At 39.2% G+C, this 18,350-nt stretch overlaps 1 protein-coding gene across 1 annotated transcript in view; it reads right to left on the bottom strand.

Annotated features, from left to right (window-relative positions):
* Rab38 (RAB38, member RAS oncogene family) overlaps positions 1-18,083 on the bottom strand; it is a 49,649-nt gene extending 31,566 nt beyond the window's left edge. The window contains exon 1 of the mRNA XM_041656046.1: positions 17,769-18,083. Coding sequence (XP_041511980.1) covers positions 17,769-17,970 — 202 coding nt within the window. The 5' untranslated portion in view covers positions 17,971-18,083. The remainder of the gene's footprint in view (positions 1-17,768) is intronic.
* Between the last annotated feature and the right edge of the window lie 267 nt (positions 18,084-18,350).

The following is an 18,350-nucleotide window of genomic DNA, read 5'->3' as shown; positions in this document are numbered from 1 at the left end:
ACAACTCACAGTAGTTAGCTACATTTAAAATGTTCAGTAACTACACGTAGTCTTCTTTGAAGTTCCGGGTAAAATGACAGATTAGAAGTTGTGTCTGAGCTGTTGGTGGTGGTTCATGCCTATAATCCCAGCACTTGGAAGAGAGAGGCAGGTGGATCTCTTTAAGTCGGAGGCCAACCTTGTCACAAAGCAGCACCAGGACAGCTAGAGCTGTTACACAGAGAAACCCTGCCTCTAAAAGAATAAATACAAGACAAAACAAAAAACAAACAAATAAAAACAAAACAAGAAGCAATGTCTGTGGGATTGGATAACAAAAAATGTTACTATAAAAAAAAACAGTTAATTTTGTTCCTGTAAAAGAGAGAGCTACAAAAAACAGAAGAATACTTGGTAGGTTTTTGCCCATAAAGCAGTAGCCAAGCCAGCACTCCAGCCGAGCCACATGACCTGTATGTACCCTGACAAATTTAGCTGTAGCTGCCTGGGAAGCGGGTTCCTAGGCAACCAACAGTGGAAGAGGTAGAGAGAGACAGTCGAGGTTTCAGAAACAAGAGGGCAGACACAGCTTTCAGCAAAAAGTGGCCAGTGTAGAGCCAGCTGCGGAGGCAGAGGACATATGCAGAGCTTGTAAAGCCAAGAGGAGCTCAGCACGCTCACACCCACACCTGCCCATTGCCCTAATGAGCTCTAAAGCTCACAGGAAGTTAGAAGTGCAATATTCTAATGGGCGCAAGAAAGCTTCAAGCAACACAGGCTGGAGATAACATCGTGAGTGTGGAACCTGAAGTTGAAACTTCTCTATAATCCCCAATCTATACTCCTGCCACTGCTTAGACAAGCTATTGTACTTGGTATGGTATTCAGGAGACTCAATAGAAGGTAAACATGAGCAAGCAGGTCTGCCAAACTCCTTCACAATCTCAGTCATAGAAAGTTCTGACAAAAAGTACCATCTTCAAAACATCAGAGACAAAGTTGTAATTTGACAGCAAGTGTCACAAACTGGGAATTATGGCAGAAAGTGGACTTTAGCCATACAATTTTCTCTCACAAGGACAAACTGACATAACTTGTTTGAATTATTGACACTATAAATCTCCCCTAAATCACCTATGGAGACTGTTTCAAAAGACAATACAAGGTCAAGGAGAAACCACATCTTCTTAACTACACTTATAATGACTTCTGTGTCACAGAAGAGCTATTATTATTACAACTTTTATAAATTAATTTTTGTTATTGTGTTTTAACCTGGGTCTCAGGGATTTTTGTTTTTAATAAGCTTTTATGACTGTCCTTCCTTCCTCTATACCTACTCTAAAATATTTCCTCTGGAAATTCTCATATTTTATATCATTTCCTTCTTATCATTCTATCTTTCTGACTTCCACATTCTCTCCTCACCCCACTCTTAAATATTTCCTCTAGACTACTGAGAACTCAAGAACAATGGCAATGGGTTTTTGATCCTACTGCACGTACTGGCTTTGTGGGAGCCTAGGCAGTTTGGATGCTCACCTTACTAGACCTGGATGGAGGTGGGCGGTCCTTGGACTTCCCACACATCAGTGAACCCTGATTGCTTTTCGAGCTGATGGGGGGGGGGGACTTGATCGGGGGAGGGGAAGGGAAATGGGAGGCGGTGGCGGGGAGGAGGCAAAAATATTTAATAAATAAATAAATAAATTTAATAAAAAAATAAATGATTAAAAAATACTTCTCAGGAAATCATTTCATAAGATAAATCAAAAAGAAAAAAAATATTTCCTCTAAATGCATTCCAAAATATAGTCCCTTAGCAAATATCCTAAAGACACCGTCTCTGAACTCTATCAGGATTTAAACAAGAGTACAAATTATCTTCTACTGAACATTAAAGTTGAGATTGCCACTATATCTACAACTGTGGTTGGTTACCCTCTACACAGCATTATAAAACATAACCCTAAGTAAAGACATCTCACCAGAGAACTAACATGAAAATGAAAGCAATAAAAAGAATAGGGAAAAATGAAAACTGGGAATACCTCTCTTTTAATGGAAGCATGGGCCACAAATGCATGAAACCTTCCACTCTGACACTTCCATAAGCTCCCAACTCCTCAGCATCAGAAACCAACTTCCTGTGAGATTTGACTGTTGTAGCACTACAACAGGGCTACATTCCCAGTCATTATCCTCAGTGTAAAATGAGAAAATTGAGAATTGGAACATGTGTGCAGCTTGCCCATATAAAATAGACCATAAGCTTACAAAACCAGAATTCAAACCTCAGCTACCTGAATCCAAAGCCATGTTATCCATTAACATCAAGTACTGTCAGCTTCTAAGCCACACTCTTGGGCTAACTTGACTCCAGATTTATGTTCTACAAACAGCCAACTCAATCCAATTTTACAGAGACTTGCTGGATGTCTATAGAATCTGTGCTGGTCTCTGGTCTGTGTCCTTACAATGTACCAGTGAACCAGTCTCTCCATTAAGGAGTCTACAGTCCATTAGACAAAGAAATAATCTTGCTATTGAAGAAAATCGTTTCCTTTAAAGAATAAAGATTGGTTTGGGAATTAGTTGCAGTCAGCCAGAAGCAGTTTTGCTCTGAAAATCTTCCTAATGAGTATTGGCAAGTTTCTTATACTTTCTCAATTAAGCCCTCCTCATCTGGAAAGTGCCTCTAAGTCTATGAAGGTCAGTTTTGTGCAGATGGAAGGCATTAAGCACCCAACAGTCAAAATTTATCTACTATGCTGAAAATATAATGGAAATATGATATAAGTTCTAAAAAACAGTTTTAGATCAGAATTTAAGACAAAAACAATTAGGTACTTCAGCAGAGACAAAAAGTGAGCAAAATCCTATTACCTCTAATTATGTCTGCTAGCGATTTCTGGAGACAGGGACTAACGAAGGATGGATTCTTATTTTATGAGTCCCAAATCTTTATTTACATGAATCATAAAATTATACAAATCAGAATAAAAAATAGGTATGCATTACTTTCCTTAGAAATAATAAACTACTAAAAATGCAAGGTATTTAGGAAAGTGGATGCCAATATAACATCAAAAATACTTTAGATAACCTTAGAACACAAGATTTTGTGCTGGTGAATTTTAACATGACGTAGTGAATGTTTTGTAGATGATTTTCACATTGCTATTAAAGAAACAGTGCTTCCCTAAGTACATCATGGGAAGGGATGGAACTCGCCGGCTCTTGCCTTAGTATCTGAGCATCTGCTCACGAATGTGTGCTGGAGAGCAGCATTTCATCGGGACCAGCATGTGACAAGCTGACATTTCTTACATAGGTTGCACCACAGAGAAAGTCAAAACTGTTTCTCACAGTCATCCAGTCAATGATGGGAAGAGTAAAACGTTTTTCATATGATGCGCAACCTACGGATGAACTTTCCTTTTTCCCCAATGACCCCTCCTTTATTCTTTTCTAATGCACTATACAAATAATGACCTCCTTTGATACTGTTCAGGGCGGGGCAGGACATTTCAGGACAAAAAGGAAAGAAGCCTTCTGTGATCATTCAGAACTCTGAGGGCCTCTAGGCTTGTTAAGGATGTCTTATGATCTCTCTAGAGAGCTAACTAGATGAAGGGCAGTCACGGGTTATTTAACAATCTACTTGTCCAGGGGCTTGCAAAGTAGGTGCCTCCCAAGAATGATGACTTTACACTACCATACAGACAAGGATCATATTTAGACTGTGCAAAGAGCAACATATTAGGTATTCTACCCTGACTGGCATTTTCAAAGGACAATGTGTGTGAAAGGGTGTGAATGAACACATCAGAAACAAGGAGAAGGCAACTTCTCTAGAGAGAAAAGACCTTTGTATGTGGAGGTCATTGGGTTAAGCCACTGGGAAAGTTGATTATTTTTGACATTCCGGAAAGGGGTCACAGGCAGACCCAGAGCATTTCTGGCCTTCACATCATATCCTTCCTTTGTCAGGTGACAGCCCTCTGTGCACTTCTTGGTAAAAGTGGGAATCATGTGACTCTTAGTGAGTGCCTACTTGAAGGTAGAATAGAGACTTGTCTAATCTAGCCTAAGTAAATTTTCTCTAAAGCAAAGCAAAGACTATAATTCAAAACCCATCTCTGCCATAACAGTACTCACCCAACACACATTTACTGGACAGATACTTAACTCTGTGCCTCTGAAATGTAGGCCTTCTGGTCATGAGAAGTTTCTTAAGCAAAGAGAGTTATACTTGGCTCTTGTACTAAAAATGGCCTGCTTCACCAGGTGGAGGTCTTCTCTCCTAGCCTCTAAACACACCCCATCATGGTATGGATATGGCTCATGATTCTGCGCCCAGCCTAAGGGATGTGAAATTGTAAACTCATTTATTTAAGGAGTCAGAAGATATGGACCTTAACGTTATCACCATTAATCTTAAACAAATCAAGAAAGCCTTAAATAAATATTTCTCTCTCTGAATCTGAGTTTTCTGCTGTGGGAACTGAAATTGATAAGGTTGATTGCTAAGGCCCCCTTAGTTGCTCTTTGCTAAGATTTAGTCAAACCTTGACTCTGTTTTCTGTCACTTGAAATGATTCCCTTGGTGTCATACGCTCAGGCAAAAATAAATAAAATGTTACAACCATAATGTGTATTTAATGGTATTTTCACTTAATAATGAGTGTTCTTCTTGCTGGTTTTCTGGGACAGTGATAAGACACTAATCAAATCAACCCAGAGAAAAGGGTTTTTTTTTTGTTTTGTTTTTTGTTTTTTAATACAAGTTCATCTTCAAAGGCAGTCAAGGCGGGAAGGAAAGGCAGGAATCTGGAGTCAGTAACTGAAGCAGAGATCACTGAGAAATGCTGCTTCCCAGCTTGTTTTAAGGCTCTGAATCCACTAGCACTTACAGAGTCTGGGCCCACCTTCCCACACTAGGCTAGGCGCACCCACATCAATTAGCAGTTGAGGATCCCTCTTCCTAGGTGATTTTAGGCATCTGTCAAGTTGGCAGCTGAAGATAACTATAACAATCAATACCCAAAATGTTCTCACTAAGAACAGCCAAGCAATGAGTCTCCCAAACAGGCATAAAACCTATGCGGAAGTATAGAAGGTTATAATCTACAAACCATTCATTACTTCATATCTAATTTCAGGAGTATATAATCTTAGGTTCAAAATGTATCTGAAGTATTTTTTTGAGGTTATACTGGCATGCATTTTACTAAATATATTGCATTTTCAGTATTTTATTTTTCAAAGAAAAATGATGTACAACTACTTTTGTTCTGATGTGTGTGTGTGTGTGTATAATTTTATGATTCAATGTAAAATAAGGATTGGGCTCATAAAATAAAAATGTCCCTTCATTAGTCCCTCCACCAGCAATCACTAGTAGACAGAATTAGAGGCAATAGGATTTTGTTCACATTTTTGCCTCTGCTTAAGTACTTGTAATACTGCTTTGTCTTAAACTTTGATCCAAATCCCTATTTTTAGAACCTATATCATATTTTTATTAAGTTTTAAACATACGAAAGAAATTTTGACTATCATGTTTCAGCTACTTTTACAAATTATCTCATTTCCTTCCAAATGTTCTATGGCCCCGTCCTATTTGAAAATTTATCTTCCTAAGAACCTTAGGCACCTTTTATGTGAGCATCAGGGATTTGAACTTGGGTCCTCACATTTACACAGCAATCATTCTTCCTCTTCGAACCATCTCCCCAAACCCACATCATCGTCTTATCCTCCATCATGATTACCTAATATGATGTGTATTCATGCTTCTGCCTCACTTGCGGCCCTGAAATTTTTAGGGAGCAGGGAAGGATGTGTTGTAAAGCCTGAGGACCATTTCTTTCTCTTTTGGATACAGATAGAGCACCAGATACAATGATGAAAATAAATTGCGTTTAAAGTTTCATTATTTTTCTACAATACATCAATATATGTTCACAAGCCACTAGTACATGCTGCATTCCTACTCTGTAATTGACTGTCATTTCTAATCAATAATAAGTGTTCATTGGAGGAGAAAAATGAACTTTATTCTAACAAGGTCTGGTGTAGGAGGTCCTTCTTTCTATGTATTATTTGTATTGGTTACTGAATGAAGAAACTGCTTTGGCCTTGATAAGGCAGAACATAGATAGGCAGGGGAGGGGAACAGAACTGAATGCTGGGAGGAACAAGGACAGAGACGGAGAAGCCATGGATCCTCCACCCTGAGACGGATGCCAGTTAGAATCTCCGGTAAGCCACTGCCCATGGGACACACAGATTAATGGAGATGGGTTAAACTAATATGTAAGAGTTAGCCAATAAGAAGTTAGAGCTAATGGCCAAGCAGTGTTTTAATGAATACAATTTCTGTGTGATTATTGTGATTATTTCAGGGCTAAGCTAGCCGGGCGGTCGGGACGAACAAGCAAGTCTCCTCGTACAAAGGTTGTGTACATGTCTGTATTTATATGACTAGTATGTGAAAAGTAGGAAAACAACATAAAATCAAAAGTAAATATAGCTATTTCACAGTTCTCTGAAAGAAAATTAATCAAATTATGTAGTTCCTGCTGAAGTGAGAAAACCACTAAGCTGTCAATAGAGTAATCTTGTTCTGAAGCTTGGGGAAAACCATGTATTTCAATAGATAGCATCTTATGAAGGTTTCAGGTTTTCTTATTTTTAGGTGCCTCAGTGATCATCTAGGGGTAGATTTTAATGTATTCGCTCCTCACTATTTCCCCCTGAGATGCCAGTGACAGAAAGGTATTAGATTTTTTTCTTCATTTAGGCATAGATTGTACTTAGTACCAAACTTCTATAATCACCCCTGAAACCTACAAACTGACACACAACCATAATCAAATTTCTATCACCCCGATGACCAGCTTTGAACTCTGTATGGTTCACATACTGAGTGAAAAAGAAACACTATGTTGTGGTTGGATTAGAAGACTCTCCGAAAAAGGCTCAAGTATTGAAAACCTGAGCTTTACCTTAGCTGAGGGGACCAGATCATGAAAATACTGATTTCATATAGCTAAAACCAAACAGATATGGGACGTGGCTGGAAGACTGGAAGAAATAAATCACCTTGCCTGTGGGAATTTGCTATCTATCTATCTATCTATCTATCTATCTATCTATCTATCTATCTACCTACCTACCTATCTATCTACCTATCATCTATCTATATCTATCTATCTATCTATCTATCTATCTATCTATCTATCTATGTGTTTTGAATAAGAATGTCCTCCATAGGTTCGTAATTTTGAATGCTAAATTATCAGGGAGTAGACTATTTGAGAAAAATTAGTAAGTATGGCCTTGTTGGAGCAGGTGTAGCCTTGTTGGAGGAGTGGTGGTCTTGTTGGAGGAAGTGTGTCACTGGAGGTGAGCTTTGAGATTTCAAAAACCCATGCCAGGACCAGCCTTTCTCTGCTTGTGGATAAGGATGTAGAATTTTTAACTGCTTCTCCAATGCCAAGCCTGCCTGCCAGCATGCTCTCAGTCATGATAATGGACTCTGAAAGTGTAAGCATCTTCACAGCATTGGAACAGTGGCTAAAATGCATGTGTGTGTGCATGTTTGTGTGTGTGTGTGTGTTGTTATGTTGTTGGAGTAGTTGCAGCCTTGTGGGAGGAATTGTGATCATGTTGAAGGAAATATGTCATTAGGGGTAGGCTTTGAGGTCTCATATTTATATCACACACACACACATACACACAAATGTCTTATCTTTTCCATATCTTTCTTTCTTATGTGCAATGAGATAAGATAAACCTTATTACTTTATTAAGATTTTCCCCTTCAGATAGTTTTTCATAATGCCAGAAAAGCTAGCTAATAGCCTTAACCCCTTAGTTCCTTCCCAACAGACAAGTGTAGGATTACCATGGCTTAAACATGCCTATCTTGTCTTAGTATTCTTCACTGTCATTCCACTTGAACTGGAATAAACAAGCTATCTCATCAGGCAACAACAAAGAAACAAACAAAAAACTTTAATGCTTATGATTTTCTAGGAATTGTTTTAGCAATTAGAATAATTTTTTTTGAGTTCATGGTGATTATCATTCCACTGGTGAGAGGTAGACAACAAATTTTTAAAAGCAAATAAGATTGAAAGACTACTATTAACGTGCTTTTTATTTAAGAAAAGTTATGGAAAAAATCAATCAGGAAAAGAGAAAAACATTCTGAGGGAGGGGCAGAATTTTAAAAGTTGTGTAAGGAACTACCCAGTAAATGGATATAATTTGAGCAAAGACCAAAAGACTAAAGTAAGAAATTACACTAATATTTTGTAGGTTTAAACTGAGGGAGTGCCTGGCACAAAGATAAACAAAATCAGGTCAGTCTGCCAAGTCTTTGAGGAATAGTAAGGGGATTGAGTGGGATACCAAAGACTAGACATGGGTCAGAGTAGACTGGGATAAAACAGAGATTAGAATGTCCAAAGTATAAACAGTTTGGTGCCATTGTATTGCTGTTGTCTTTAGCTCCAGGCAAGATATGAAAATACTGAAGGAATGTAAGTAGGTGAGAAATCAAGAATTGCTAACACTGCTGTATTGAGAAATGATTCGTGGCAGTAAAGATAGAACTGGAGACACCAGTTTAGGAAGGTTTTGCAACAACTAGCAAGAGAGTATTATTTGAATTAAATTAATAGTTTAGAAGATGGTTTGTTTCCTGGATTAAACTGGAGATGGACATAGCAGAGGAATTGTGCAGGGGATGATTCAAGCATGACTCCTAGAGCCTCAAAGACAACATGACTCTACCACAGATGGGAAGGAAAGGATCTCATCAGGCAGAGATCTGATGTGTGAGACTCTGTGGCAGAAAGTAGGTCAGGATTCTGACATGTTACAGTTGGTACTTCTGTTATGAAATATGTTACAAAGATAGTTGGCTATATGGCCAGAAGTTCCAGGATGTGGTCAGGGCTGTAGATTTAACCTATTCTCCTTTTAATTTCTGTGCACTACTTCCAAAATCACTTTCCATGGCACTGTGTCTCAGTATCAACACTTGGAGAGATTCATGGGCCTAGAGCCTAGAGCTGAGGCACAAAGTGAGAAGTTAGACTGTAAGAGGCTCTAAGTGTGCGCTCCTAATCGGTTTACATAGCATAATGAAACTAACAATACAGGAACTCCAAGCAATGTAGTGACTATTAAATTTGTGAGAGGGAACCCTGGCAAGGAGAGGAGTAGACCGAATAAAGCGGAGTCTTAGATCTTGTGTGTTTATTTCCTACTCTACTAAACTGTTGCTAAAGATCCCCACCTGCCTGTAACAGAACACACAGGCTCTTCCCATCTCTTTAGATTCCCTGCAAACAACGTCTCTGATTCCAGCCTCTTGGTAGTTAACATTCCTTGAATCTATCCATCAAGAATAAACAAGTCATCTATGACATAGTTAACTGAGCTAAAACATGCAAGATAATATGACTCCATAAAAAATGTTCTTAATTTTTAAATCTTATGGTTCTATTCATTAAGATCAGTAAACAGCAACAATTTTTAATTGAAAACTTTTTTTGCTCTAAAACAACAAATAATCCACCTGAAATATGTTCACGAAATAATAAGCTCAACACATCCAATGGAAAACAATCTTAGAATTACTTGGCATTTGAAATGGTAGCTCTAACTAGCCTTTAAGGACAATTTAATACATAACATATAAAAATATCCTCTTATTTCCTAAATCTTCACTCCTGAAGGATTCCTAGATTCTTTTAGAATACCTATTCCCCAAAACACATGCCAGAAATCCTCTAATAAGCCCCCAGGAAACCCATGTGATATTTTAAAATCTTGCGGCAAATACAGTAGTATTTATGGTTAAGCAGATATATCAGACACTGTTAACTTAGAGTAGTTTAATTTTGGAAATCAGAAAGCAAGGATCATGCAAAAAATCAATGCAAACAGGCAATAAAGGTAGTGGGTAGTTTCAACCTTCTAAGAGACCATTCCATATACAAGGACACACATATTCCTAAACTGTAGCTTTTAAAAATCAAATAATAATAATTTTCTTTTGTAAATTATACTGTTTTTCTCAAGTGGATAATTATTTGTCCGAAGACACATTTTTGTGTTTGTGTATAGCAAAGCCTCATGTACTCCAGGCTGGCCTTGAACTTGCTATATAGCCCAGGATGACCTTTAAGTTTTGATCTTTCTGCCTCCAATCTGGAGTGCTGAGATTCCAGGCAAATATCACTATGCCTGGTTATACATAGTGCTGGAGATCAAACTTTGTGTGTTAGGTAAGCACTTTCCTGACTGAGTTAATCCCTAGCCCCCAAACACATGCTTATTAAGTTAAATTGGTGTTAACTTTTCAGAGAATAGAATTCATAGGCATTTCTTTTGTCTGAGGGCATAATAAGACATTATTCTGACACCCAGAATTTGGTGAATTTGGTGTGAGATTTTCTGCCTTAGCCTCCAGAGACTACTCTATTTCCCTTACATTTAGAACATACATACTTCACTGTATACCCACAGAAAGACCCTCCTGTCACTATAGGAGTTAGTTATTATTCGGGTCTCACACAGCTATCCTTAGTTTTGTTTCTTAAATGAGAGACTTCTGCCCCTCAGGCCCTGTAGCTTTTCAGCCTAAATGTCATGTCTGAGGTGGTTGTTATTAAGGCCAGTCAACCATAAGCTTCCTTCGATGATGAAATGTAAAGAATCGAGCTTTCCTTACAGGAGAAATTTTAACAGTCTATGACTTACAAAGCTATCGCATCATGGCATCATCTACTGGGAAGCATTACCACAGGCTAGCTAGAAAATGGGAGCGGTGGCCAGATGCATCACAAATTGGAACTCAGCAGCATTCCTTATCTGTCTGCCTTTCAAAAAGTTCTATGTGTTTGTCATTTTTATAGCCCAAATAAGCAGAGTTTTCTTATCTCTGTGTAATAATAGTGGTGACCAGATCAACTCACTGTGAGCAATAAATGTAATGATGCATATACCTATAATATGCCTGACCTTCAATAAATAGAGCTATTAACAACACATTATATCGCAGAGGAAAGCAGCTGTCTCGTCAAGGACTTCGAATCAATTTGTTTTGAACTTCGCCCCATGAATTAGACAGAAATCTTTGAGCATCCCCCTTACACTATAAATATTTTATCTGTATTAGGCTTAGGAAAACAAACAAGAAAGTTCATTATGCTTCCTGGGAGAGCAACTTTATGCAAGATCGGTAGAGAAATCAGAAGTTCAATCTGAGTGTAAATATAGGGACCACAGGTTAACTAAAGCACATGATAGTGCACAGTACGAAAACTACAGAATCAGGGATAAAGATGACAAAACATTTAAAGTTCTTCAGTCTTCTTAAATTCAAGATCCTCTGCCTCAAAAACATTAGGACCTTGCTTGATTGTCCTCTGGCATGACAGAATTTGGAAGCACATGGGAGATGGCACATTTATGGGAGATGTTCTTGATTATGTTAAATGACATGGGAAGAGACATCTTAGCTGTGTGTATAGCTGCACTGTTTAAAATGAAGAAAGCAAACCAAGCGCTAACATGCATACATTCAGTGTTCTTTGCTTTCTGACTATGAATATGATACTTCAGGCTTTTGCTGTCTTGATTTCCCCGCCGTGGCGAATTGTGAGCTAGGAGAAAACCCTTTCTTCCTTCCATTTTATTACAATAGGAAAAGTCACTAGAACACCCTTCTCTTTCTCTATTTCTTTGCTGATCAGTTAATTAAATTGTATACCAAATAACTCATGGCCAAGTCATCTAAAACTTGGAAAGGATATCTACAAGATAACAAAAATAACCTTTATGCAAGTCTTGGTGAGAGAAGTATTACAGAGCAATAAAACAAAGTCACATGAGATTAAAAGAGGAAGAAGCTTCTACTGACAGGAAACAATTGGGGGGTTTACATAGGGGTGTGACTTTTCAAATGAGTCAAATATTAGCAAGGACTATAACATGTGAAGACAAAGAAAAGATCACATGAATTCTGTGACAAAATAAGACGGGATAGAGACAATAAACATTAGACCAAACAGGGATTGCCAAGGAGTTAAAATGACTGAAATATAAGTCACAATGAATAGTGGTTAGGATAGTTTTCATTTTCAGATTGCTGTTAAAGTACCTGATGCTGTAGTTCCATGGTGCCTTGTAGAGCCTTCATGAGGTTCTGAGTTCAATTCCCCAGAACTACAGAAAAAAGATGTATTGCTAGCAACTGAACTGTGGATCCCTCTTGCCTATCCAAATCCATGACCTTTGAATCTCAGTGCTTAAGATAACATCAGACATCTAAGGTTAAAAAAAGGTTTTAATTCTCCAGACCACACCAATAATAAACATGGAATTAGTTCTATCATTACTACATTCTATGGGCTGAAGAATCGAATGCTACTCCCTTCGAAATAATAGCTGCCTTGTCTCTAAAAGGACTGGGATGGTTTAGATGAATACTTACAAAATGATGTGACTTAATAAAATTAATTTTTACAAGTTATTGCCCCATTTAATGTACTGAAAAATTACAAAGAAGATAGTTTTCCACTTGACCTTCAAATGAGTGACATTTTACTGCAAATTTTAGAGATTTTAATAAATGAAGACTCACATCTTTTACAATCGTAGTTAAGCTCATTCCCCAGTTTTTGTGTTTCCTGCACAATATTGAAAGTTCTCCATCTCTGCTTACTGTACCCTCTGTTTAACGGCAAGCGCACAACATGCTATTCCTCATAAAGATCTGGAAACCTATAATTATCCAGGATAGAAACAAGGCAAGAAATTCCCCTGCAGAAATGGGTCCGTCCTTGAACTCAGTTTTGTTTTACTTGACATACTTGTTTTCAAAAGATAGCCTTTTCTATACATCTATTTCTCTTGCCAAGACACCTAAAACTTATAAAATTCATTAGGTGACTTATTTTAGATATGAATACTAAGGAAATAGACTGATTTAAACCCTTCATTCAGTTGAGTTCACAACATGAGTGTTTGAAAACTATAAAGCAGCCTACCATGGTGAACCAAGTGAGTGAGAAAAGACAGTGTAGTTGGAATGGAAATGCTGTTCTCATAAGTGGGTCTTCTTAGAGGCAGCTGTCATGTGGAAGAGTGCAGCAATGAACTTCTCCATGCTGAAGCACTCTGTCTGCAAATGCGATGTTTTACACTGTATTTGTTGAATTTGGACTTGGGTCTTCTGATGTCTAGCAGACTCAGTCACGTTGCACACACACACACACACACACACACACTTCAGTTAGACAAATATACTATTTCTGCCCTTCTGTGAACAAGTCCCTTGTTTCTTTGATTTTTGATCTTCATTAGGATAAAATGAGCTTGATACTATTTTCTTTATAAATATCAAGGTCAATCAGGAAATGTATGTGAAAGCAGTTTATAATAGTGGCAACTATCATAATAAGAATAAAAATGGTAATGTGTTTTTTGTGTGTCAGGAACGCTCATGAATTAACTCAGTTATTTCTTTTATAACAACTCTAACATATACAAGTTCTGTTACCCTCACTTTACAAACAAGGCAGAGGATATAAAACTTGTATGTCAAAATGCTCACAATTAATTTAGTTAAGAAAACTATCACGTATTACTGAAGGCAAAGTCAGGTTATGATATGAAAGTTGGTAGAGCCTAAAAGAGAGTATCTTCCAAATGTGGTATCACAGACAAATAAAATAGTTGCTATTCTATAGCTGGAACACCTGAGGTCCCATAAGATTTCATAACTTGACCAACATCGGTATTACATTTTCACTATATATAATTCCTACTTCTTATAGAATGTATCTGAAATGCTTACTATTAAATCAGAGGAAGTAGAGCAAAGCTGCTAGAGAAGGTGGGGAGGGACATGTTTGACAGGTTGGGGAGGGACATGTTCAACAGCCATGTGTTAAATTCTGACACGACATATAGCCAGCTATTTTACTAGGAAATTACAGGTTTTTGGACAACCATAAGAACAGGTGCTTAAGGGATGGTAGCTGCCAGATCTGCAATTGTCTCAATTCCTGAAGTTGTGTCCCATAGTACATCAGTTCTTTGGTGAGAATTATCCACTTCTCTGAACACACTAATGTGGCAATTGCTAGTATCAGGTTTGGAGAGTAATAAGGACAGACGCCTCAAGTGTAAACTTTTTTTCTTTGTTGATATATATATTATATATTAGGAGGAATATAAATTCATGTTTCAGCCAATGATGGAATTTTCAAAAAGAAAAATTTCATTCATCTGTTTCCATTTCTCCATACTGGTATATAATAATATCCAGAAAAATTATAGGGAGAAAAAAGGATTATCTATCACCTAAAGAGAAGGAAAGGTGGGGAACAAATGGGAGGAGCTGGGGAGGGATGAGTGTTAAATAAAAGCAAATAAAACATAAAAGATTCTACCTAGGCAAAAATAAATAAATAAAATTGTAATAGCCTAATATCCTATGAGGAAAGAGTAAGTCTTTTCCATTTCATCAAGGCTGTCAAGGTTGAAGATGAAGCTCAGTAGGCAAAGTACTTACCATGCACAAGGCCCTTAATTTTATTCCCAATATTACAAAAACTGAACACAATGGCACTGCATGTAATCTCAGCACTTGGGTAGTATAAGAAGAGCAGAAGTTTAAATTGTCTTTGGCCTCACAGTGAGTTCAAGTGTAACCTGAGCTACATTGTCTGAGCAACACAACAAAACAAGGGAAGGACCTAAGAAATGGCTCTGCAATTAGAAGCCCTAAGTCTTCTCTTGCAGAAGGCCTACCTGAATTCAATTCCCAACACCCACTTCATAGCTCATAACTATCTGTAACTCTAATTATAGAGGATCCAATGCTCTCTTCTGTCTTCTATAAGAACAGCACACATGTAGTGCACAGACATACATGCCGACAAAACACCCATACACATAAAATAATGTTTTATCTTTTAAGTTAAAAGAAAAGAACTTGAACATTCTCAAAACTTGTTTCACTACTAGCCATTCTTTATAGACACACATAATAGCTAAGAATAGAATGACATTCCGTGACCTGAGTGTACTAGAAGGCATACTAACCTAACTCGAGTCTGAGTGGAGAGTGGAGGACAGATTTCACATCACCTTAAAACCCACAGGTTCCCAACATACTGTGAAACATTTATGTTCCAACCATCCTATCCCCCTATTACCTAGCTTTTACCTAAAAAAGCTTTCAACCTCTAACTCAGCAGTTCTAGGGCCTTTGAGTTTGAGGCTATCAAAGAAAGGCTGAATGCCATTCTGTCTGCCAAATGGATCTCAGATCCTTCCGATTTCCTACTTGCACAGACTTCTATGATTATAGCCTTCACAACCTTGGTCTGAAACTATGCCTTGGAAAAGCATTCTCAAGTCTGGGAGTTAAATTGCTCAAATTGTTCCTGACAGCAAGTTTGGAACTTAAATTGCTTTATGCTGCAAAATGGGTGAGACTCAAAACTACTACTGGCGCTTGAGGATGGGATATATGCGCAACATAGGAACTGAATCTTATTAGGATTTAATTGCTACATGTATGTCATGTTCCTCTTATTTAATATGTATAGTTGTTCAAATAGTGGTAACTGAATAAGCTCCTGGATAGTAAGTATTTTTGTCTTTACTTTGAACTTTTGGTTATTCTTCTCTTATTTGGTGGAAGAAAAGATATTCCCTGTTAATAGATAAGAAAAATGATACAATGGTGTTGGTGGATTTGCCAATAACCACACAATACATATGACAAAAAGTGAGATTCAGAAAGAGGTATTCTACTCTGGAGGTATCCCATTCTAGAATTTAAGCTGAGAATCTTTATACCTTTCTCTTCCTCCAACTTAGAGGAAGAAAGTAAAACTCACAGATGTTTAACAAGACTGAAGACATGATGCTACTTGGACTTGAAATTGGTGCTAGTGACAGCTACATCTTTTAAACAGTAAGCTATTCTAAACTGTGATCCTGGAACAACGGTGCAGTCAGAAGACAATTCAGACACTAAAACATGTGGCAACAGAGCACACAGACCAGGGATGAAAGCTTCCAAAAACTCTAGGTGAAACCATCTTCAAGTCTCCAATAACTCACGTTTCCCTAAACCTACTGAAGATCCAAACCATGAACCTGACTGCACTAGCCTTTATCATAAGACCTGGCAAAGCTCATGGTTACAGAAGACTAAGGGTCTCAAGACCAGAAACATCCTTTCAGGAATTTTTCTCCTCTGGTTCTCATTTCAAGTCATGACAAAATGCTTGCAGTCAGATGTATTAGCTGAAAGGAACATATTTTCTGAAAAAGAATTGCTTATTTGAGATCCAGCTCTTAGCAAGCGGCTCTTAGTGCCTCACTCCATGACAGAGACTAAAACGGGCTGTCTGAAGTGGACAGCAGAGAACTCATCAGAGTTCCAAACTGCTTAAACAGGAAGGTTCTGAGCCATCACTGCCTAAGCCCTGGCATGTTAATACAATGCTACTGATCAGGAAAGTGACTAAGCTTCTAGAATAAGCGGCCAGGCACGCCCAGGTTACAAGCAGACAAGTTGGACTCACTTTTTTTGGGGGGGGGAGGGGTTCTAGACAAGGTTTCTCTGTAGCTTTGTTGCCTGTCCTGGAACTAGCTCTTGTAGACCAGGCTGGCCTCTAACTCACAGAGATCCGCCTGCCTCTGCCTCCCGAGTGCTGGGATTAAAGGCACACCACTGCAACCTCAGTTTTCACCGTGCCTAAGAGCTGGTATACCTGGTGGCCAAATTCTGATCTCAAACACCATAAAAACTTTTATCATAGTTTCTCAAAGAATACACCAGGATCAAATTAAGAAATCTTAAAGCAAATGCCATGAACTTTGTCACAACCCCCACCCCGCTTCACCCCCTTCTCCGCCACTGGGGAGGCAGTGGCCGGTGGATCTCGAGGTCAGTTTGGTCTACTTAACGATTTCCAGGACAGCCAGGGGTAGGTGGTGAGACCCTGTCTCAGAAAAAAAAAAAAAAAACAGTTGTCCTAAAACACATGCGAATTCTCCTTTCTAAGAGAGACTATGGAAAGAGAGCGAGAGATAGGAGAGATAGGGATGGAGAAGACAGGAAAGATATGGAAAGAGATAGCTTGTTCTAGATGTATCCAAAATCAACAATCTCAAACTTTCTCGACTGAAGAGGTGACCACAGTAGTGAAATTTGGAATAAACTAAATTCCTAAGACTCGAGATTGTGTAAACAAGAGTTAACCTGAGACAATCCTGTTCCCTCTTAAGTTTCCTAGGGGCTTCCCCTCTGCAGGCCAGAATGAAGGCCACATGGGCCTTCTCTGGGCCCAGTCGGGGCTACTTGTATCCAGAAAGAGACTAGAATGGATACAGAATGCCACTATAGTCTCCTGGGTCCGGGCCACAGACTGCTCTGAGCCCAGGAATCCTAGGGGAAAGTGGAAGAACCAGCTTGAGCCATGGCCGCAGAACACCCAGCGAGAGCAAAGTTACTTGAAGTTGTCACTCAGAAACAACGGACAAAAACATGCGAACACTTTCTTATCTTTGAAAATAGGTTTCCAAGCCACTAGCCCAAGTTTCCTAGAGTGGACCACACTGATGATTCGATCTCCTGCTTGGTCGCACTCCAGGGTTCCGGTACTGGAAAGGAGCTAAAAATTCACTCTCTGCTCCCCCAATCCCTCCGCTTTGCTCGCGCTGCTCAGAGCGCTCACCTGCAATGTCCCAGAGTTGCAAGCGCACCACAGTCTCCGGGTCCCAGTGGAGCACCTTCAACGCGAAATCCACACCAATGGTGGCCCGATAGTGCGAGGAGAAGTTCTGGTGCACGTAGCGCTTGATGATGCTGGTCTTGCCCACACCCAGGTCGCCGATCACCAGCAGCTTGTACAGGTGCTCCTTGTGCGGGGCCTGCATCCTGGAGGCCCGCCGGTCTTGCAGAGCCTGGAACCTGCCCTGGGAAGCGCAGCCGGGGCTAGGGTGCAGGACGGAGACCCAAGCGCTGTGTGGGCGCGAAGGCCGGGCGGGCGTGCTGGTGCAGGCTGGGGAGCTGGGGCGGAACTCCTCCCCCGGGGTTAATCCTCCTTCCTACACTGCCGTCTCCAAAGTGGGAGGAGACAGGAGCGACTCCTGGGACTAGAAGCTAAAGGACCTGAGTGCCTTTGCCAGTTCCAGCTCTTATTTGCCTAGTGCTCCACACCTTTCGCAGAGGTTTTTCGTCCAGGGCACAAACTTGTGAGCGGTGGGTTTTGTTTTCCTTATTCTGCCAGCGAAAGAACTGCGTGTCAAAAAGTACC

The sequence above is a fragment of the Microtus oregoni genome, unplaced genomic scaffold (genome assembly GCF_018167655.1).
Source record: "Microtus oregoni isolate MIOR12 unplaced genomic scaffold, Mior012 000000F_ref0000247, whole genome shotgun sequence".
Lineage (NCBI taxonomy): Eukaryota > Metazoa > Chordata > Mammalia > Rodentia > Cricetidae > Microtus > Microtus oregoni.
Note: the sequence above shows the minus strand (reverse complement) of the source record. Positions and strands in the feature narration are given on the sequence as shown.